The sequence below is a fragment of the Saccoglossus kowalevskii genome, chromosome 13 (assembly GCF_978046115.1).
Source record: "Saccoglossus kowalevskii chromosome 13, keSacKowa6.1, whole genome shotgun sequence".
NCBI classification, from domain to species: Eukaryota; Metazoa; Hemichordata; class Enteropneusta; family Harrimaniidae; genus Saccoglossus; species Saccoglossus kowalevskii.
This window is the reverse complement of record NC_140653.1, coordinates 34,017,208-34,040,735: the sequence shown is the minus strand read 5'-3', so window position 1 is coordinate 34,040,735 and position 23,528 is coordinate 34,017,208. Positions and strand designations below refer to the sequence as shown.

Genomic DNA, 23,528 nt, shown 5'->3' with positions numbered 1-23,528 from the left:
AGCTTTCAATCTTCAAGTCATTAATTAGCTTTCAATCTTCAAGTCATTATATAGCTTTCAATCTTCAAGTCATTAATTATCTTTCAATCTTCAAGTCATTATTTAGCTTTCAATCTTCAAGTCATTATGTAGCTTTCAATCTTCAAGTCGTTATATAGCTTTAAATTTTCAAGTCATTATTTAGCTTTTAATCTTCAAAGTCATTATATAGCTTTCAATCTTCAAGTCATTAATTATCTTTCAATCTTCAAGTCATTATATAGCTTTAAATTTTCAAGTCATTATTTAGCTTTCAATCTTCAAGTCATTATATAGCTTTCAATCTTCAAGTCATTATATAGCTTTCAATTTTCAAGTCATTATTTAGCTTTCAATCTTCAAGTCATTATTTAGCTTTCAATCTTCAAGTCATTAATTAGCTTTCAATTTTCAAGTCATTAATTATCTTTCAATCTTCAAGTCATTATTTAGCTTTTATTTTTCAAGTCATTATTTAGCTTTCAATCTTCAAGTCATTATTTAGCTTTCAATCTTCAAGTCATTATATAGCTTTTATTCTTCAAGTCATTATTTAGCTTTCACTCTTCAAGTCATTAATTATCTTTCAATCTTCAAGTCATTATTTAGCTTTAAATCTTCAAGTCATTATATAGCTTTTATTCTTCAAGTTATTATTTAGCTTTCACTCTTCAAGTCATTAATTATCTTTCAATCTTCAAGTCATTATTTAGCTTTCAATCTTCAAGTCATTATTTAGCTTTCAATCTTCAAGTCATTATTTAGCTTTCAATCTTCAAGTCATTATTTAACTTTTATTCTTCAAGTCATTATTTAGCTTTTATTCTTCAAGTTATTATTTAGCTTTCAATCTTCAAGTCATTATTTAGCTTTCAATCTTCAAGTCATTATATAGCTTTCAATCTTCAAGTCATTATTTAGCTTTCAATCTTCAAGTCATTATTTAGCTTTCAATCTTCAAGTCATTATTTAGCTTTCAATCTTCAAGTCATTATTTAGCTTTTATTCTTCAAGTCATTATTTAGCTTTCAATCTTCAAGTCATTAATTATCTTTCAATCTTCAAGTCATTATTAAGCTTTTATTCTTCAAGTCATTATTTAGCTTTCAATCTTCAAGTCATTATTTAGCTTTCAATCTTCAAGTCATTATTTAGCTTTCAATCTTCAAGTCATTATTTAGCTTTAAATCTTCAAGTCATTATATAGCTTTTATTCTTCAAGTCATTATTTAGCTTTCACTCTTCAAGTCATTAATTATCTTTCAATCTTCAAGTCATTATTTAGCTTTCAATCTTCAGATTTCAACCTATGAGTCAACATTTTCATTCAGGTCACCATTTAGCTTTTAACTTTTAGTTGTATTTTTTGTCTTCCTTTTGAGTCATAGTTCATTCTAGATTCACAGGTAATAAAAGGTTAAATGATATTAATCATTTTTTGCTAGTTTATCCATTAAACAAAAAAACTAGTTAGTCTGGCCTCAGTTCAAACAATGTATATCACAATAAATCTGTTATCTCTCAGAAAACAATGCATTCAATTCATTGTTTATCCAGTGGCTGTCAGATATTATTATTGATATGTTTCATTAACCTTACCAATGTGGTGACAATGTTTGACACTACTCAAGACCACGTCCCATATTCGCAACAAATTTTCTGATTTTCTGAACTACATGTATGAGAAGTTACCTGTTGAGTGTGCATACCAAGGTAGAAGTCATTAAGTCTGTATTTGTGTGACTGCAATGACATTCATTCTTGTCGTCTTAGGATTACAATAATTGTTATTCTATTGTTTTCAAAATTATATGTGCTAGATTCATAGTACATGTACATGCATTTACATAAATTACAGTTAATTTCTGTGTTTAAAACAAGTCATATTAATGCTTCAGTATGCAAGTAAATGAAATTCTTGGCTTACCATGCATGCTTCTATTGCAGATATGCTTTTATTCAATTTTGTCAGTCAGCATAAATTCTCCATTTTTGTGTGCATTATATACTTACTCAAGCGTATTACCAGTTGTCATATCTGTCTATTATTACATAAGAATGTACCTTTTTGATAAAATAGGTTCTCAACAATTTTTGTAATCTAGTGGTGGTAGCGTTGAGATGAGTTTCACTGTAGTTGGTCATTTAAATATTACCTTTATTAACCAACCAGTACCATATAACCTGGAATTTGAAATTACAAATATAGTATAACCTGGAATTTGAAATTACAAGTATAGTATAATCTGGAATTTGAAATTACAAATATAGTATAACCTGGAATTTGAAATTACAAATATAGTATAACCTGGAATTTGAAATTACAAATATAGCATAACCTGGAATTTGAAATTACAAATATAGTATAACCTGGAATTTGAAATTACAAATATAGTATAACCTGGAATTTGAAATTACAAATATAGTATAACCTGGAATTTGAAATTACAAATATAGCATAACCTGGAATTTGAAATTACAAATATAGTATAACCTGGAATTTGAAATTACAAAATAGTATAACCTGGAATTTGAAATTACAAATATAGTATAACCTCGAATTTGAAATTACAAATATAGTATAACCTGGAATTTGAAATTACAAATATAGTATAACCTGGAATTTGAAATTACAAAATAGTATAACCTGGAATTTGAAATTACAAATATAGTATAACCTGGAATTTGAAATTACAAATATAGTATAACCTGGAATTTGAAATAACAAATATAGTATAACCTGGAATTTGAAATTACAAAATAGTATAACCTGGAATTTGAAATTACAAGTATAGTATAACCTGGAATTTGAAATTACAAATATAGTATAACCTGGAATTTGAAATTACAAAATAGTATAACCTGGAATTTGAAATTACAAATATAGTATAACCTGGAATTTGAAATTACAAATATAGTATAACCTGGAATTTGAAATTACAAATATAGTATAACCTGGAATTTCAAATTACAAGTATAGTATAACCTGGAATTTGAAATTACAAATATAGTATAACCTGGAATTTGAAATTACAAATATAGTATAACCTGGAATTTGAAATTACAAATATAGTATAACCTGGAATTTGAAATTACAAATATAGTATAACCTGGAATTTGAAATTACAAATATAGTATAACCTGGAATTTGAAATTACAAATATAGTATAACCTGGAATTTGAAATTACAAATATAGCATAACCTGGAATTTGAAATTACAAATATAGTATAACCTGGAATTTGAAATTACAAATATAGTATAACCTGGAATTTGAAATTACAAATATAGTATAACCTGGAATTTGAAATTACAAATATAGTATAACCTGGAATTTGAAATTACAAATATAGCATAACCTGGAATTTCAAATTACGAATATAGTATAATCTGGAATTTCAAATTACGAATATAGTATAACCTGGAATTTCAAATTACAAGTATAGTATAACCTGGAATGTCAAATTACGAATATAGTATAACCTGGAATTTCAAATTACAAATATAGTATAACCTGGAATTTCAAATTACAAGTATAGTATAACCTGGAATTTCAAATTACAAATATAGTATATACAGATGATGCCAACAGTTGATGAAATAAAATTGATATACCAACTGTATTGGAGTTTGATTCTATAACAGGTTTCATGTGGGAATACCCTCAAGAATATCTCTTAAGATGCCGATATACTACTAAAAGTAAAAAAAAAAAACAGCTGTCTGACTTCATTTCTCTGATGTTTCATTGATTTCTATTTTTACTCAGAGGCTGAAAGATTTTTGAGAGCTAATGACACAAGCCACAGTATACATGCTGGATATGCTGTAAGTACAGTACATTTGTCATGTCTCTATGAAATGAATACCCTTTTATTTGTTGAATTTAATGTTGGACTATTTCTGTTGGTTATTTTAAAAGTGTTGTTTTGCAGGACATGTTCATCAGCTGTAACCTTTGACTCAAACACAGAAAGCTTAATTCATTACATCATCTATAAAATCTGTCATTGTGTGTGTGTGGCCGGGGGGGGGGGGGGGGGGGTAACTTTACAAAAACATTAGAGCAATCAGTTTAACAATTTTATTTTGGATCTCAGCTGGATGACACCATTGATTGGTATTAGGTGAATTGGGCAGTTTTGCCAGGATGATAAAAATATTTTTATTTTAAACCAGACAACCACATTCTTTACTTTTTACTAAGAATGAAATATTTATATACGGTAAATTACTTTACTTGCACTTGGAGTTTATTTTCACTGGAATAATAATCTTCAAACAAAACTGCCAAAATGTCTTTTTCAGCAAAAATAAATTCCAGCTTATTTTACAGTACCTTCAAAGATTTCAGTCATTAGCCAAATTATGTCGAAATACGAAAGAGAATAAGACCCAAAAATTATGTGAAGATAGAGTCTGCAAGAAATGTACATCTAATAAAAAGCTGTGTAATAAAGTTATATATAAATGTTTAAATTTTGACTCCAAATAACTTGAGATTTTCTATTGTGAAATTAAAGCTGTGTTTTGTATTCTCATCACTAATGATTCTATTAAGTTCTATAAATTTGTTAGATGTGCACTACCCTTAAAGGTTTATAAGTGTCGTTATTATTTTTGTGGGAAATATAACACATGACATCTTGTTTGTCTAATTTGTATTCAAGTCTTGTAATGTTTACATCTGTTTATTAGGGGTTGTTATGTAAATTGATCCTGTAAGCCTTCTCACTCTTTCCTCAATACAAATCAATACACAAATTAGATCCGGGTTATGATGTCATGAATGCCTGCTGACATCTATTGGTACTACTTAGAGAAAGCTTCAGTTTCTTAAAAGCATACATCTAATTGGATTAAGCATTCAAAGATGGCAAATATTTGTAGTTGCTAAGATAGATATCCATGTCTCACTAATGGTTGACGATAATGAGTCTATCAGTATTTGTCTGTATTGTGTTTACATTTCATAAATTCCATTGGTATTATTTTAGGTAGAATAGAATAGAATAGAATAGAATAGAATAGAATAGAATAGAATAGAATTCTGAAGAATGAATGGAATCGAATAAATGAAATAGAATAGATACATGCAGAATAGAATATATATTAAGAATAGAATAGATAAATTGAGAATAGATTAAACTGGAATAGACTAAATACATGGAGAGTAGAATAAAATAGAATTGAACAGAACATAATAGAAAATAATCAAGTGTAAATAACTGCGTTAGGCAAACATTTTTTTTTTGTCATCTTCTGAAAATGTCAAGACTATAGTGAAGGAATTTAATTGGTAAGATAGTAATGAGCTTGTCAATGTTACTAGTCAAAACATTTTTCAAAAAGACATTTAATTTGTAAGATAGTTAGTAATGAACTTGTTATTATGAGTCATAACTTTTTTCAAAAAAAATCATTTTTGTCTTCATATTCTGAAAATCTAGCCAAATTAAAAAAAATTATCCCAGAACTGAATAATTATATTGTAATCTTTTTCACAATTAAATAATAGTAAAGCTCATTCCATCTTTTCTATTGTTATATGCCACTTTTGTAAACACTCTCATTATCATTTACTTGTTTTAACTCATTAATTAAAAGAAAAAATATAAGAGACACCAATTTCTCACTTTGTCATAAAATATATTTTAGTAATCAGAATAAAATCTTGACAAATTTCTGGAAAGTCTCACTTGATTTTTCTAGATTAAATATAAGTAAAATTATTACTTTACATGGAATATTACTTTTTGGTTCTCAGAGATGACTCAGATGATCTCAATCAAACTTTGCAAGATGCATATTTGGTTAGATGTTCAAAACTTGATTCAAGATGACAGATCTTTTTTTACTCATTATAAATGTCTGTTAGCTTATGTACATAAAATGTATAGGAACCAAAACTTCCTCCTTCCACCTAAAAAAATTTCTTTTAGACAACTTTTAATAATAAGTGTGTGTATAGAATTGATCACTTGATTCACTTGGATACATATGTATGCGGAGTAGTAAATTCATTTCCCAAGTTAGTCAGCTGTGAATCCATGCATGCAAGGTCACTGTGACCTGTATTACAAGACAGCCATTATCTATCACATCTCTATCCATTCTTGGACTTTATTTCAAGCATTCAAAATTTTCTATTTTGCAAACATCAATCATTCAGTGCTCTCATTTGTATTTTATTAATGTTTTCTTCCTGACTGACCGACCGTTTAAATGTGTCACATAATATAATTTTATTGGCATCACTCAGATTTCCAATCAGTATGTCTACACTAAATGAGTTGAATACAAATTGATCATAACTATAATTTATGCAAATTGCAATTTATTGCAGGCCATTATATCTCCAGAAATTTTCTAGATTTACTAATTTTAGGTTATTTGTAAAGAACAAAATATTTCAAAAATGGTTTCAATGAAATTGTCAATGATACAAAATATTTCAAAAATGGTTTCAATGAAATGGTCAATGATACAAAATATTTCAAAAATGGTTTCAATGAAATGGTCAATGATACAAAATGTTTCAAAAATGGTTTCAATGAAATGGTCAATGACACAAAATGTTTCAAAAATGGTTTCAATGAAATGGTCAATGATACAAAATGTTTCAAAATGTTTGTGTGATAATCAAAATAATTGTTTGTGTATTAATATGGTAAACTAATAAATAGCAGTAATTTATATAATACATAATTTCACTACTTTTCGCATTATTATTAAAATGCATATTTATTTTCATCTCTTAATTTGTAAATTTTCTCAGTAATTAAGATTTTACAAAATGGAAAAGCCTTACATTTGTACATAAATGTATATAATGAAATAAAATTGAACCATTTGATAAGCTATGTGTGTATTTTACAAAGTATATACCGGTAATAAAGAGCAATGCTGATGGATGACCTGTGATACTCTAAAATCAATTAATAAATCAACCACATTATCTGATGTTGTTCTGAGAATACTGATTTAAACACAGTGATGTTTGAGTTGATACTCATACTATCGTATATATTCATTGATTCATTATCAACAGGGAACACATATTTGGATTTGACATGTACACGTATTTGTTATGTTATATTCATCGTAAATGCATTTACATAGTCATTGACTGGAAATACATTTGTCTTTGATGCATTTGCATTTACTTATTCACATATCCATCACTGATTCATTTACATGCTCATTGACGTACACACATATTTGTTGTTGATGCATACTCATCATTGACATGAAAACATAGCCATGGATGGGTAACACATTCACCACTCACATTTTTACACATTCATCATTGACAGGGATCACATACTGACAGAGAACACTTCTCATTGACACTTTTACAAACTCATTGATGAGGTACGCATACTTGTCATATTGACACATGTACATTGTTGAAATGTAACACATTCGTTGACTTGATCAAACACTTTCCATTGACACATTAGCGTATTTGTCATTGACACATCAGCGTATTTGTCATTGACACATTAGCGTATTTGTCATTGACACATTAGCGTATTTGTCATTGACACATTAGCGTATTTGTCATTGACACATTAGCGTATTTGTCATTGACACATTAGCACATTTATACAAATGGCTTGAACATAAATACCAAAAGTTGATAATTCCAATATTTAATTTGTTTATTTTATTTCAATAGGACAATTACATCAAGACTGCCAAGTATAATATCATTACATTCCTGCCAATCAATTTATTTGAACAGTTTCAAAGAGTTGCTAATGCCTATTTTCTTTTTCTACTTGTGCTCCAGGTAAGTGATTGGCAAAACAATTCACTCCTTGAATGTCACAATTGTGCACATTTCTTTTTTTCATAATTTGTCAATGAGTTTGGTTTTGAAGTCAAATAAAATAATAGTGTTATAGTATCAGTGAAAACAAAAGGTAGGTAGACAGGTAGGAAGAAGTTTTTAATTTGTCATATATTTTTTATTTTAATTAATTTTGCAATTGATGTCAACATGATGTTCATGTTGGTTCATGTTGTTATACAGAAGCATAAATACAAATAACATGACAATGACATTTTCTTGGAAGGAATTTTGTCTAGTATGCAGCTTGAAACAGGAAGTGAGTGTCCTCCTGTAGTCACTTTCTCATTTTATCTTAAATTAAAAAGCTACAAGGGTGAGCATGCAAAATTGAGGAAAGAAAACATGCCTGATTTTAATAGGTGGGTTTATTTTGTGAAAGGTGACACAAATTGACTTGTTCTTCTCTGAACCGACTGGACCTATAGTCTTTGATTTATTAGCATATTCTGACACTCGCTACATTGTATTTTTGTCTTGTTTTATTTCTAGTTATTGCCATGGGTTTCATCATTGAACCCCATAACTACCCTTCTACCTCTTGTGTTTGTATTGACTGTTACAGCCGTCAAAGATGGTTATGATGATGTCGTAAGTATCATGTTACATGTACTTATTCAGATTTATAAATATCATTAATTTGAATTGCGTCATTTTCACATCATGATTATTCATAAAGTTGTTTGATTCAAACAAACAAACAAACCTAGAATAACGAAAGGCATATTTATAACTGATGTAATTTTGCAGCAATATTTTGTTCTGTGGAATTCAGGTCAAACTGCTAAAATACTGCAAGAATGTAACAAAAAAATAACATATATATGGTTAGAAAGATCATTTACACAAGTCTACATTTGTTTCACATGCTGGTTATGTCAAATCTTGAATTTGTGACTAACGCTATTATAAAGGTTTCCAGCAAAATAGTCAATTATTAAAATTTAATTTTTAGTATTACCAGTATAGAAGTACCTCATAAAATGTTCAATCATGTCTGTAATCCTCGCCAATATAGAACAGATAAGTTTACAAATTCACATTTTGATAAATCCATTCCATCTGTCATATTTCTTCACAGACTAGCATACGAACCAATACTTTCAGCGTCATCACCATCAATTTCATTCTTTATATTGTTTGATAACAAAAAAAACCTGCCTGATTATAGCTTGTTGCCATTGTTACGAGTAGACGACAGATGTCAGCTGATTGTCTGAGTAAAATATCAAACTGTGAATCAATAGCTGTACATGTCTCCATCTGACTGTTTTTTTTATTTTTTTTTTCAATCAAATATTAATGCAACATTTTGCTAAATTGAATGTATTTTTCCATAATTGCTTCGTTAATTTGGACTAAATTTCGGGTCTGGATTAAAAGTTTTGAAAAAATACAGAATTAATTTAATTTTGTGAAAGGCAATCATAATTGACTCAATATAGAATAAATAAATTGAGATGAACAAACTGAGCATTCTGAACTTAATATTGTACTAAATTTGTTACAGAAAAGACACAAAAATGATAATCTTGTCAACAATAGAGAAGCTGAAATCTTGAAGGAGGACAGGTAAGTTCATAAATTTCTTTTCTTGTAAACAGGACCATAATGTTTTTTCAGATTGGATTCAACATAGCTGAATACAAATGCTGTTCTAGAGCCATGTCTCTGACATACATTGAGTGATTGCAAACAAACTTTACAACTACATTATACATGGTGTCATTTGATTCATGTTTTGATTCAAAATGGCTGACTCATGTCATTTTGTTTGCTATTGAACTAACATTATATAATAATAATAATAATCTTTATTGAAACCGTATCCCGGAGTGGGATCTTAGTTGAAAAAATACAATAGAGTAATACAAAAAGATAGCAAACAAAAAAACACAAGACATTCACAGACATTTGAATAAAGAAAAAAGAAAAAAGAGAAAAAAAAAATTAAATTATTTGGTGGTTGGTTGAGGCATCTGGCATTTTAAGATTTTTTCTTGTCGTAATTTGAAACAAGTGTGGATGAATTTTCCTAGTTCAATGATTGTTTTGTCATTTTTACCTTTTAGTATATCTGTAAGTTGTTCGTCATCCGTCCCCATGTTGCTTTTATTGTATTTAATATTGTTGATCATGATTTCTCGTTCCTTCTTGTATAAATTACAATTGAGAAGAAAATGTTTTTCATTTTCAATTTCCTGTTTGTCATATATATATGTTTAAATGACCAGCAGCAATAGAGGCTGTGAAAATAAAAATAAAATTGTGTTAAAGTTTAGCTATGCTTATCTGATACTACATGTAACATTACTACATTGTACAACTGCCCACAGGGCAAGTAAATATTATGTGCATCACCCCCCCCCCCCATATATATATTGTACAACAAAAAATATCACAGAATAATAGGTCACCCTAAATAGCTTTTTTTACCTCTTAAGGTAAGTTTTTCACTATAAATTGCTCTGATGTGTTCATTTGTTACAGAATTATGTTATTTTCCTTGTAAGAATATTAGCCATACATATTACATGTACATGTATATACAAAATATCAAATTGATCGGTTGAAGCAGTCATGAGAAAAATTGTGGTAATTTTGCCAGAAATCCAAACCATGTGACTAATCGAAAGAATTTTATTTTTTCTTGAAGCTGTGTAATACATGTTATATACAAAACATCAAATTGATTTAATTCGTGATTAACAAACTTTTGGTAATTTTTGCCAAAAATCGAAGATGGCAATGAAATCACATTAACTAACTTTGACTAATAATTTTTTTAGGTTCAATTGAGAGATATTTTGAAGAAATAGAATAACTGAGGCATCGGTAAAAAAAATACTTTCTGTTGAAAGACAATTCAATATGACCATAAAACCATGTGACCAATCCTGACAAAATTATCACACTTTAATGTGCTTTCAGTGCAAATATCCCAACAAAGCTACAACAATAAAATCAGAATGTCTAGACCTTTAGAATAGGTTTATAAATTAAACATGACTCAAGTTTAAACTTCACGGATACATCATATCAGACAAACATACATTCATTTTGTCGCAATCAAATCCAAAATGACTGTTTGGCGGTCATCTTGTTTTAAGAAATGTAGTTCCATGGTGCTATATCTCGTACATGTCTGGACCAATCAAGTTTAAACTTCACACATACATCACACATCAGGTCATATATTCTGGAAATGAATTTCAATTACTCATTAACTGATTGAATTCAAAACATGAAAATCGTGGACCCTGAGGCATGTAATTTTGTTTCTTGATTGGATTCATAATTCCTTGACTGGCTGCCATATTGTTTTATAGAATTATGTACAATATCAGTAGTTCCAACATGTCTTTCCTGTCATATATCAATTCACACTAAATGTTATATAGCACCAATGAAGTGGGTGTACTAATTAATAGTTTAAGAGTTTCATGCTAGGTGTTGTACAGAACCACATATTCACATAAATAAACACATGACATAACAGATGTTGCACAGAACACCAATTGTTTGATGTTTGCTGTATGTCAGTGTTCAAATCCAATTTCACATTCTACTGTACATTGCAGATTGAGCAGATGTAAATGGCAGAAGATACAGGTTGGAAATATTTTGAAACTAGAGAATAACCAACCCGTACCTGCTGATGTCTTAGTTCTTAGTAGCAGTGAACCACACTGTTTAACTTACATAGAAACAGCTGATCTTGATGGGTAGGTCAAAGGTCAACTTTATAGTATGATATTATTTTAAATATAATGATAGCTATGAGGGCAATAACATAGCATATTGTCTAACTAATGATAGTATGAGGGCAATAACATAGCATATTGTCTAACTAATGATAGGAATGAAAGCAATAACATAGCATATTGTCTAACTAATGATAGGAATGAAGGCAATAACATAGCATATTGCATAACTAATGATAGTATGAGGGCAATAACATAGCATATTGTCTAACTAATGATAGGAATGAAGGCAATAACATAGCATATTGTCTAACTAATGATAGAAATGAAGGCAATAACATAGCATATTGCATAACTAATGATAGTATGAGGGCAATAGCATAGCATATTGTCTAACTAATGATAGAAATGAAGGCAATAACATAGCATATTGCATAACTAATGATAGTATGAGGGCAATAACATAGCATATTGTCTAACTAATGATAGGAATGAAGGCAATAACATAGCATATTGTCTAACTAATGATAGTATGAGGGCAATAACATAGCATATTGTCTAACTAATGATAGGAATGAGGGCAATAACATAGCATATTGCATAACTAATGATAGTATGAGGGCAATAACATAGCATATTGTCTAACTAATGATAGTATGAGGGCAATAACATAGCATATTGTCTAACTAATGATAGGAATGAAGGCAATAACATAGCATATTGCATAACTAATGATAGGAATGAGGGCAATAACATAGCATATTGTCTAACTAATGATAGTATGAGGGCAATAACATCGCATATTGTCTAACTAATGATAGGAATGAAGGCAATAACATAGCATATTGTCTAACTAATGATAGTATGAGGGCAATAACATAGCATATTGCATAACTAATGATAGTATGAGGGCAATAACATAGCATATTGTCTAACTAATGATAGGAATGAAGGCAATAACATAGCATATTGCATAACTAATGATAGTATGAGGGCAATAACATAGCATATTGCATAACTAATGATAGGAATGAAGGCAATAACATAGCATATTGTCTAACTAATGATAGGAATGAAGGCAATAACATAGCATATTGCATAACTAATGATAGTATGAGGGCAATAACATAGCATATTGCATAACTAATGATAGGAATGAAGGCAATAACATAGCATATTGTCTAACTAATGATAGGAATGAAGGCAATAACATAGCATATTGCATAACTAATGATAGTATGAGGGCAATAACATAGCATATTGCATAACTAATGATAGTATGAGGGCAATAACATAGCATATTGCATAACTAATGATAGGAATGAAGGCAATAACATAGCATATTGTCTAACTAATGATAGGAATGAAGGCAATAACATGGCATATTGTCTAACTAATGATAGTATGAGGGCAATAACATAGCATATTGTCTAGCTAATGATAGAAATGAGGGCAATAACAGCATATTGTCTAACTAATGATAGTATGAGGGCAATAACATAGCATATTGTCTAGCTAATGATATAAATGAGGGCAATAACATAGCATATTGTCTAACTAATGATAGAAATGAGGGCAATAACATAGCACATTGTCTAACTAATGATAGAAATGAGGGCAATAACATAGCATATTGTCTAACTAATGATAGAAATGAGGGCAATAACATAGCATATTGTCTAACTAATGATAGAAATGAGGGCAATAACATAGCATATTGTCTAACTAATGATAGTATGAGGGCAATAACATAGCATATTGTCTAACTAATGATAGAAATGAGGGCAATAGCATAGCATATTGTCTAACTAATGATATAAATGAAGGCAATAACATAGCATATTGTCTAACTAATGATAGAAATGAGGGCAATAACATAGCATATTGTCTAACTAATGATAGAAATGAGAGTAATAACATAGCATATTGTCTAACTAATGACAGAAATGAGGGCAATAACATAGCATATTGTCTAACTAATGATAGAAATGAGGGCAATAACATAGCATATTGTCTAACTAATGATATAAATGAGGGCAATAACATAGCATATTGTCTAACTAATGATAGAAATTAGGGCAATAACATAGCATATTGTCTAACTAATGATAGTATGGGGCAATAACATCGCATATTGTCTAACTAATGATATAAATGAGGGCAATAACATAGCATATTGTCTAACTAATGATAGAAATGAGGGCAATAACATAGCATATTGTCTAACTAAAGATATCTATGAGGGCAATAACATAGCATATTGTCTAACTAATGATAGAAATGAGGGCAATAACATAGCATATTGTCTAACTAAAGATATCTATGAGGGCAATAACATAGCATATTGTCTAGCTAATGATAGAAATGAGGGCAATAACATAGCATATTGTCTAACTAATGATAGTATGAGGGCAATAACATAGCATATTGTCTAGCTAATGATATAAATGAGGGCAATAACATAGCATATTGTCTAACTAATGATAGAAATGAGGGCAATAACATAGCACATTGTCTAACTAATGATAGAAATGAGGGCAATAACATAGCATATTGTCTAACTAATGATAGAAATGAGGGCAATAACATAGCATATTGTCTAACTAATGATAGAAATGAGGGCAATAACATAGCATATTGTCTAACTAATGATAGTATGAGGGCAATAACATAGCATATTGTCTAACTAATGATAGAAATGAGGGCAATAGCATAGCATATTGTCTAACTAATGATATAAATGAAGGCAATAACATAGCATATTGTCTAACTAATGATAGAAATGAGGGCAATAACATAGCATATTGTCTAACTAATGATAGAAATGAGAGTAATAACATAGCATATTGTCTAACTAATGATATAAATGAGGGCAATAACATAGCATATTGTCTAACTAATGACAGAAATGAGGGCAATAACATAGCATATTGTCTAACTAATGATAGAAATGAGGGCAATAACATAGCATATTGTCTAACTAATGATATAAATGAGGGCAATAACATAGCATATTGTCTAACTAATGATAGAAATTAGGGCAATAACATAGCATATTGTCTAACTAATGATAGTATGGGGCAATAACATCGCATATTGTCTAACTAATGATATAAATGAGGGCAATAACATAGCATATTGTCTAACTAATGATATCTATGAGGGCAATAACATAGCATATTGTCTAACTAAAGATATCTATGAGGGCAATAACATAGCATATTGTCTAACTAATGATATCTATGAGGGCAATAACATAGCATATTGTCTAACTAATGATAGAAATGAAGGCAATAACATAGCATATTGTCTAACTAATGATAGAAATGAGGGCAATAACATAGCATATTCTCTTACTAAATTATTTGCTTTCAGTGAAACCAACTTGAAAGTGAAGCAGGCTTTAACAGAAACAACATCGCTTGGAGATGATTTGAAGTTACTCTCTCAATTTAACTGTAAGTATATATTACATTCTTAAAATATTATTTCATTATTACTTGTACCCCTATGAACCTTCCAATAACAACTTGTGACAGTCTCTTGCTATCTGTACCATCAGGTGAAATTGACTGTGAACCTCCCAATAACAACTTGTGACAGTCCTTTGCTATCTTAACCATCAGGTGAAATTCACTGTGAACCTCCCAATAACAACTTGTGACAGTCCTTTGCTATCTTAACCATCAGGTGAAATTCACTGTGAACCTTCCAATAACAACTTGTGACAGTCCTTTGCTATCTTAACCATCAGGTGAAATTCACTGTGAACCTCCCAATAACAACTTGTGACAGTCCTTTGCTATCTTAACCATCAGGTGAAATTCACTGTGAACCTCCCAATAACAACTTGTGACAGTCCTTTGCTATCTTAACCATTAGGTGAACTTCGCTGTGAACCTCCCAATAACAACTTGTGACAGTCCTTTGCTATCTTAACCATCAGGTGAAATTCACTGTGAACCTCCCAATAACAACTTGTGACAGTCCTTTGCTATCTTAACCATCAGGTGAAATTCACTGTGAACCTTCCAATAACATCTTGTGACAGTCCTTTGCTATCTTAACCATCAGGTGAAATTCACTGTGAACCTTCCAATAACAACTTGTGACAGTCCTTTGCTATCTTAACCATCAGGTGAAATTCACTGTGAACCTTCCAATAACAACTTGTGACAGTCCTTTGCTATCTTAACCATCAGGTGAAATTCACTGTGAACCTTCCAATAACAACTTGTGACAGTCCTTTGCTATCTTAACCATCAGGTGAAATTCACTGTGAACCTTCCAATAACATCTTGTGACAGTCCTTTGCTATCTTAACCATCAGGTGAAATTCACTGTGAACCTCCCAATAACAACTTGTGACAGTCCTTTGCTATCTTAACCATCAGGTGAAATTAACTGTGAATTTTCCAATAACATCTTGTGACAGTCCTTTGCTATCTTAACCATCAGGTGAAATTCACTGTGAACCTTCCAATAACAACTTGTGACAGTCCTTTGCTATCTTAACCATCAGGTGAAATTCACTGTGAACCTTCCAATAACATCTTGTGACAGTCCTTTGCTATCTTAACCATCAGGTGAAATTCACTGTGAACCTCCCAATAACATCTTGTGACAGTCCTTTGCTATCTTAACCATCAGGTGAAATTCACTGTGAACCTTCCAATAACATCTTGTGACAGTCCTTTGCTATCTTAACCATCAGGTGAAATTCACTGTGAACCTTCCAATAACAACTTGTGACAGTCCTTTGCTATCTTAACCATCAGGTGAAATTCACTGTGAACCTTCCAATAACATCTTGTGACAGTCCTTTGCTATCTTAACCATCAGGTGAAATTCACTGTGAACCTCCCAATAACATCTTGTGACAGTCCTTTGCTATCTTAACCATCAGGTGAAATTCACTGTGAACCTCCCAATAACAACTTGTGACAGTCCTTTGCTATCTTAACCATCAGGTGAAATTCACTGTGAACCTTCCAATAACAACTTGTGACAGTCCTTTGCTATCTTAACCATCAGGTGAAATTCACTGTGAACCTTCCAATAACATCTTGTGACAGTCCTTTGCTATCTTAACCATCAGGTGAAATTCACTGTGAACCTTCCAATAACATCTTGTGACAGTCCTTTGCTATCTTAACCATCAGGTGAAATTCACTGTGAACCTTCCAATAACAACTTGTGACAGTCCTTTGCTATCTTAACCATCAGGTGAAATTCACTGTGAACCTTCCAATAACATCTTGTGACAGTCCTTTGCTATCTTAACCATTAGGTGAAATTGACTTTGAACCTCCCAATAACAACTTGTGACAGTCCTTTGCTATCTTAACCATCAGGTGAAATTCACTGTGAACCTTCCAATAACATCTTGTGACAGTCCTTTGCTATCTTAACCATTAGGTGAAATTGACTTTGAACCTTCCAATAACAACTTGTGACAGTCCTTTGCTATCTTAACCATCAGGTGAAATTCACTGTGAACCTCCCAATAACAACTTGTGACTGTCCTTTGCTATCTTAACCATTAGGTGAAATTCACTGTGAACCTCCCAATAACATCTTGTGACAGTCCTTTGCTATCTTAACCATCAGGTGAAATTCACTGTGAACCTCCCAATAACAACTTGTGACTGTCCTTTGCTATCTTAACCATCAGGTGAAATTCACTGTGAACCTCCCAATAACAACTTGTGACAGTCCTTTGCTATCTTAACCATCAGGTGAAATTCACTGTGAACCTCCCAATAACAACTTGTGACAGTCCTTTGCTATCTTAACCATCAGGTGAAATTCACTGTGAACCTTCCAATAACATCTTGTGACAGTCCTTTGCTATCTTAACCATCAGGTGAAATTCACTGTGAACCTTCCAATAACAACTTGTGACAGTCCTTTGTTATCTTAACCATCAGATGAAATTCACTGTGAACCTCCCAATAACAACTTGTGACAGTCCTTTGCTATCTTAACCATCAGGTGAAATTCACTGTGAACCACCCAATAACAACTTGTGACAGTCCGTTGCTATCTTAACCATCAGGTGAAATTCACTGTGAACCTTCCAATAATAACTTGTGACAGTCCTTTGCTATCTTAACCATCAGGTGAAATTCACTGTGAACCTTCCAATAACATCTTGTGACAGTCCTTTGCTATCTTAACCATCAGGTGAAATTCACTGTGAACCTCCCAATAACAACTTGTGACAGTCCTTTGCTATCTTAACCATCAGGTGAAATTCACTGTGAACCTTCCAATAACATCTTGTGACAGTCCTTTGCTATCTTAACCATCAGGTGAAATTCACTGTGAACCTTCCAATAACAACTTGTGACAGTCCTTTGCTATCTTAACCATCAGGTGAAATTCACTGTGAACCTTCCAATAACAACTTGTGACTGTCCTTTGCTATCTTAACCATCAGGTGAAATTCACTGTGAACCTTCCAATAACATCTTGTGACAGTCCTTTGCTATCTTAACCATTAGGTGAAATTGACTTTGAACCTTCCAATAACAACTTGTGACAGTCCTTTGCTATCTTAACCATCAGGTGAAATTCACTGTGAACCTTCCAATAACAACTTGTGACAGTCCTTTGCTATCTTAACCATCAGGTGAAATTCACTGTGAACCTCCCAATAACAACTTGTGACTGTCCTTTGCTATCTTAACCATTAGGTGAAATTGACTGTGAACCTCCCAATAACATCTTGTGACAGTCCTTTGCTATCTTAACCATCAGGTGAAATTCACTGTGAACCTCCCAATAACAACTTGTGACTGTCCTTTGCTATCTTAACCATCAGGTGAAATTCACTGTGAACCTCCCAATAACAACTTGTGACAGTCCTTTGCTATCTTAACCATCAGGTGAAATTCACTGTGAACCTCCCAATAACATCTTGTGACAGTCCTCTGCTATCTTAACCATCAGGTGAAATTCACTGTGAACCTCCCAATAACATCTTGTGACAGTCCTCTGCTATCTTAACCATCAGGTGAAATTCACTGTGAACCTCCCAATAACAACTTGTGACAGTCCTTTGCTATCTTAACCATCAGGTGAAATTCACTGTGAACCTTCCAATAACAACTTGTGACAGTCCTCTGCTATCTTAACCATCAGGTGAAATTCACTGTGAACCTTTTAATAACAACTTGTGACAGTCCTTTGCTATCTTAACCATCAGGTGAAATTCACTGTGAACCTTCCAATAACATCTTGTGACAGTCCTTTCAGGGCTTGAAATTTTTTATGAAAACCCACTAGCCCAGGACGGGTCACTAAGATAATCAACTAGCCCTGCCCAAGAAATCACTAGCCCTCAATATTATTGTCATCAATTTTTATTATTATGACACAGTGTACATACAGTATTGTATTTTTTAATGTGCATTTGGTATTTACTTATGAATCTAACTTTGAAGAACTGTCCAATAATATGTTATCAATTTGATCATCCGTATTTACTTTATTTTTTAATTTATGTCCACAAATGTGTCTCTTGCGAATACTGCTCTCTAGCCATTGGGTTATGCTACTATCTGGATTAAAGTCCTTCAGTGCAGGCCCTTCAAGCATGATCATTAACTGATTGCGTAGAGACTCCTGTGTCAGTGAAGTTCTTAGCTGAGTTTTAATGATGTTCTGCTTTGAGAAAGCTCTCTCACAGCTGGCTGTACTGGGTGACACAGCCATTACAAATTCTACAAGTTTCAGCATATCAGTCAGATGAGGCGGCTTTATTTGCAACATCAAGCTATATATATTTACAAGTTTTGCTGTACGCCATTGTCTGCAATGTACCTTCAATGCAGGCCACTGATGAATAATTCTATCTCTCTCACCTTCTGAAAAATATGTGTGTAGGTAATCCATAAGTAGTTGTGAAAGCTCATCGTTACCATATGCAGCTAGAAGTTGGTTATCTATTGGCCACTTCTGAAAGTTAAATATCATGAGAAGTGAAATTGGCTTTTCCTCCAATATTTCAAACCGTTTTTTAATGTACTTTATTGTGCTGTCAACAACTTTGTCTATGTATGTTGCATCAAATGCACTACTCGGTTGTCTTCCCTGTGACTTGTGAAGTTTAATGTTACCAAACATCAGTGTTTCATCATTGAAATTGTCATTGAACTCATTCATATTCTTGCCAGGATATGCTTTTAATGCATTCAATGCCAGGTAAGTCTCTTCTAGTCTGTCTGGTATTTCCATTATTAAAAGTTTCTCCTCTTGGAATACCTTGGATAGATTTGCTAATATAGGTAAGTAATCAAGCAGGAAATGGAGCAGTCTTACAAACTTGATTGCAGTGATAGTTCTGTGGTAGCCCTTTGCACGGCTTGAATTATCAGTACTGGAATTTTGATCTGTACTAGCATGTTCCAGGTGAGTCACAACAGCCTCATAATTGTTCTTGATAGCTTTTACTGCTCGCTCCTTACTGGATAGCCAGCGTACTTGCTTCACTCCGCTTATGTGAGACAGGTCATGTTCCAAAACATCAGAAATGTCTTTCAGCTCTCTTCTTCTTTTAGGTGAGTAGTGGTAAAACATGAAAAGTCCTTTCAGGGTTTCCTCAAAATTACCCATGACAGCCAGATTATCTTTGTTAGCATCTAGAACTGCTAGCTCTAATTTATGAGCAATGCACTGTAAGGATATCAGGGCAGGATTTATGTCAGTTAATTTTTTTGTAACACCATTTTTATTACCAAAATTCACTGACGCACCATCAAAATTAGCCATTACCAAGCTTTGCTTAATTTCCTCATTATCAGGCTTGAGTTTTTCAAAACTAAGTCCAACCTGTGATAACCCAGTATCCAATGCTTGCAAAATACCATCAGAATTTGCTGCTTCTAGTGGTACAATATCAACTTGTCTACATACTGGCATGCTATCAGTGGGATTCACATATCTCAGAAAAACAATCTCCTGCTCTATCACAGCTGCATCAGTTGACCCATCACCAAGAATGCTAAGAAAGTTAACCTCCATTATCTCATCTTGTATAATTTTCTTCAGACATTCAACAATAGAATTTAGAAACATTTTAAAGCTGGCTATATTTCTATAATTTTCTCCTATTTGTAGGCCATTTAGCTCCTGAACTTCACACATCATTTCAAAGTCAGAAAATGGTTTTCCTCTTTTCGCAATTGCATAAGCAGTTCTAAATAACTTTCTCAGTTTCTCCCTCTGATCGACATTTAATTTTGTTACTGCCTTGCCTATAGGGGTTTCTGTCAACAGATTTGGGCACATGTTAGCCTGGTAGTTTTTTTCTGCAACTTTTTTTGCCCCAACATCACGAAAATAGCGACGAGTACATGCCATGTGTTCTTTTGTTTTTTCATGTGATTTCAATGGATCCAACCGGAAGTTTGTTGTCCCTTTAAATAGCGGACTGCTTTTATCGGCCAAATCAGGGTATTGCTTACAATAAATGCAAAACATGACATCATCTTTATGACTTATCCATGGGCGTTCATCAGACCATGCCGGAATGAAATGACGTTTCCTTTTGTGCCTGTCATATTTTTGGTCACGCGTTAGCGTTACCGTATCTCCACAATTTTCACCTGATGACGTTGATGTAGGAGTTGGCAGTGCGGCCGTCGACGGTTGAGGCTCATTGGAGTTTTTGTCAAACTCTAAATGTTGTCCTACAACTGCTGAAGACACTTCAGTCTGCATACCAAGGCCTGGTTCGTCATTTTTTGGGACTTTAGCCCATAGACTTGTCAATGTTCGTTGCATCGCAGTGCTTACAAAATGACATATACAAGGTCACAGTTCATCAGGCAACACGTGGTAAAACATTTGACTGTTTCAAAATGGCTTACATGTGCAACATTGGGACGGTTTCAAGGTACTCCATGCCGTGATGTCATTGAATAGGTCATCTGATACTATACATGCGCAGTGAGTTTATGGAATACGGAAGTATTCGTTGTAATATTTTCTCGCGTTATCTGGGCAAAAATTGCTAATTAGGGCAACCAAACTGATGGGTTTAACCGAAAAACTGCTGTTACACGAACCAGATGACAAATTAATTAAAAAAAGTGATTTTTTTCAGGCAGTCCGTCGGACTAGTAACGTTCATAACTGAATGGTCCGGCAAGCAAATTCATTAGCCCGAGCGATCGGGCTACCGTAATTTTCAAGCCCTGCCTTTGCTATCTTAACCATCAGGTGAAATTCACTGTGAACCTCCCAATAACAACTTGTGACAGTCCTTTGCTATCTTAACCATCAGGTGAAATTCACTGTGAACCTTCCAATAACATCTTGTGACAGTCCTTTGCTATCTTAACCATCAGGTGAAATTCACTGTGAACCTTCCAATAACAACTTGTGACAGTCCTTTGCTATCTTAACCATCAGGTGAAATTCACTGTGAACCTTCCAATAACAACTTGTGACAGTCCTTTGCTATCTTAACCATCAGGTGAAATTCACTGTGAACCTCCCAATAACAACTTGTGACTGTCCTTTGCTATCTTAACCATTAGGTGAAATTGACTGTGAACCTCCCAATAACATCTTGTGACAGTCCTTTGCTATCTTAACCATCAGGTGAAATTCACTGTGAACCTCCCAATAACAACTTGTGACTGTCCTTTGCTATCTTAACCATCAGGTGAAATTGACTGTGAACCTCCCAATAACATCTTGTGACAGTCCTTTGCTATCTTAACCATCAGATGAAATTCACTGTGAACCTTCCAATAACATCTTGTGACAGTCCTTTGCTATCTTAACCATCAGGTGAAATTCACTGTGAACCTTCCAATAACAACTTGTGACAGTCCTTTGCTATCTTAACCATCAGGTGAAATTCACTGTGAACCTCCCAATAACAACTTGTGACAGTCCTTTGCTATCTTAACCATCAGGTGAAATTCACTGTGAACCTCCCAATAACAACTTGTGACAGTCCTTTGCTATCTTAACCATCAGGTGAAATTCACTGTGAACCTTCCAATAACAACTTGTGACAGTCCTTTGCTATCTTAACCATCAGATGAAATTCACTGTGAACCTCCCAATAACAACTTGTGACAGTCCTTTGCTATCTTAACCATCAGGTGAAATTCACTGTGAACCTTCCAATAACAACTTGTGACAGTCCTTTGCTATCTTAACCATCAGGTGAAATTCACTGTGAACCTCCCAATAACAACTTGTGACTGTCCTTTGCTATCTTAACCATCAGATGAAATTCACTGTGAACCTTCCAATAACAACTTGTGACAGTCCTTTGCTATCTTAACCATCAGGTGAAATTCACTGTGAACCTCCCAATAACAACTTGTGACAGTCCTTTGCTATCTTAACCATCAGGTGAAATTCACTGTGAACCTCCCAATAACAACTTGTGACAGTCCTTTGCTATCTTAACCATCAGGTGAAATTCACTGTGAACCTTCCAATAACAACTTGTGACAGTCCTTTGCTATCTTAACCATCAGATGAAATTCACTGTGAACCTCCCAATAACAACTTGTGACAGTCCTTTGCTATCTTAACCATCAGGTGAAATTCACTGTGAACCTTCCAATAACAACTTGTGACAGTCCTTTGCTATCTTAACCATCAGGTGAAATTCACTGTGAACCTTCCAATAACATCTTGTGACAGTCCTTTGCTATCTTAACCATCAGGTGAAATTCACTGTGAACCTCCCAATAACAACTTGTGACTGTCCTTTGCTATCTTAACCATTAGGTGAACTTCGCTGTGAACCTCCCAATAACAACTTGTGACAGTCCTCTGCTATCTTAACCATCAGGTGAAATTCACTGTGAACCTCCCAATAACAACTTGTGACAGTCCTTTGCTATCTTAACCATCAGGTGAAATTGACTGTGAACCTTCCAATAACAACTTTGTAACAGTCTCTTGTTATCTTAACCA

The 23,528-nt window shown here is 32.8% G+C and overlaps 2 protein-coding genes across 2 annotated transcripts in view; one reads left to right on the top strand and one right to left on the bottom strand.

Moving 5' to 3' along the window:
• Positions 1–23,528, top strand: part of LOC102802328 (putative phospholipid-transporting ATPase IM) — a 112,190-nt gene that overhangs the window by 50,414 nt on the left and 38,248 nt on the right. Inside the window, exons 3-8 of the mRNA XM_085507257.1 lie at positions 3,787–3,845; positions 7,699–7,812; positions 8,365–8,463; positions 9,383–9,444; positions 11,454–11,597; positions 14,952–15,034. Coding sequence (XP_085363383.1) covers positions 3,787–3,845; positions 7,699–7,812; positions 8,365–8,463; positions 9,383–9,444; positions 11,454–11,597; positions 14,952–15,034 — 561 coding nt within the window. The remainder of the gene's footprint in view (positions 1–3,786; positions 3,846–7,698; positions 7,813–8,364; positions 8,464–9,382; positions 9,445–11,453; positions 11,598–14,951; positions 15,035–23,528) is intronic.
• On the bottom strand, positions 18,928–20,213 carry LOC146735250 (zinc finger protein 862-like). Its single transcript, XM_085507256.1, has one exon. It carries the CDS (start codon positions 20,193–20,195, stop codon positions 19,005–19,007), a length of 1,191 nt encoding a protein of 396 aa, XP_085363382.1. The 5' UTR covers positions 20,196–20,213; the 3' UTR covers positions 18,928–19,004.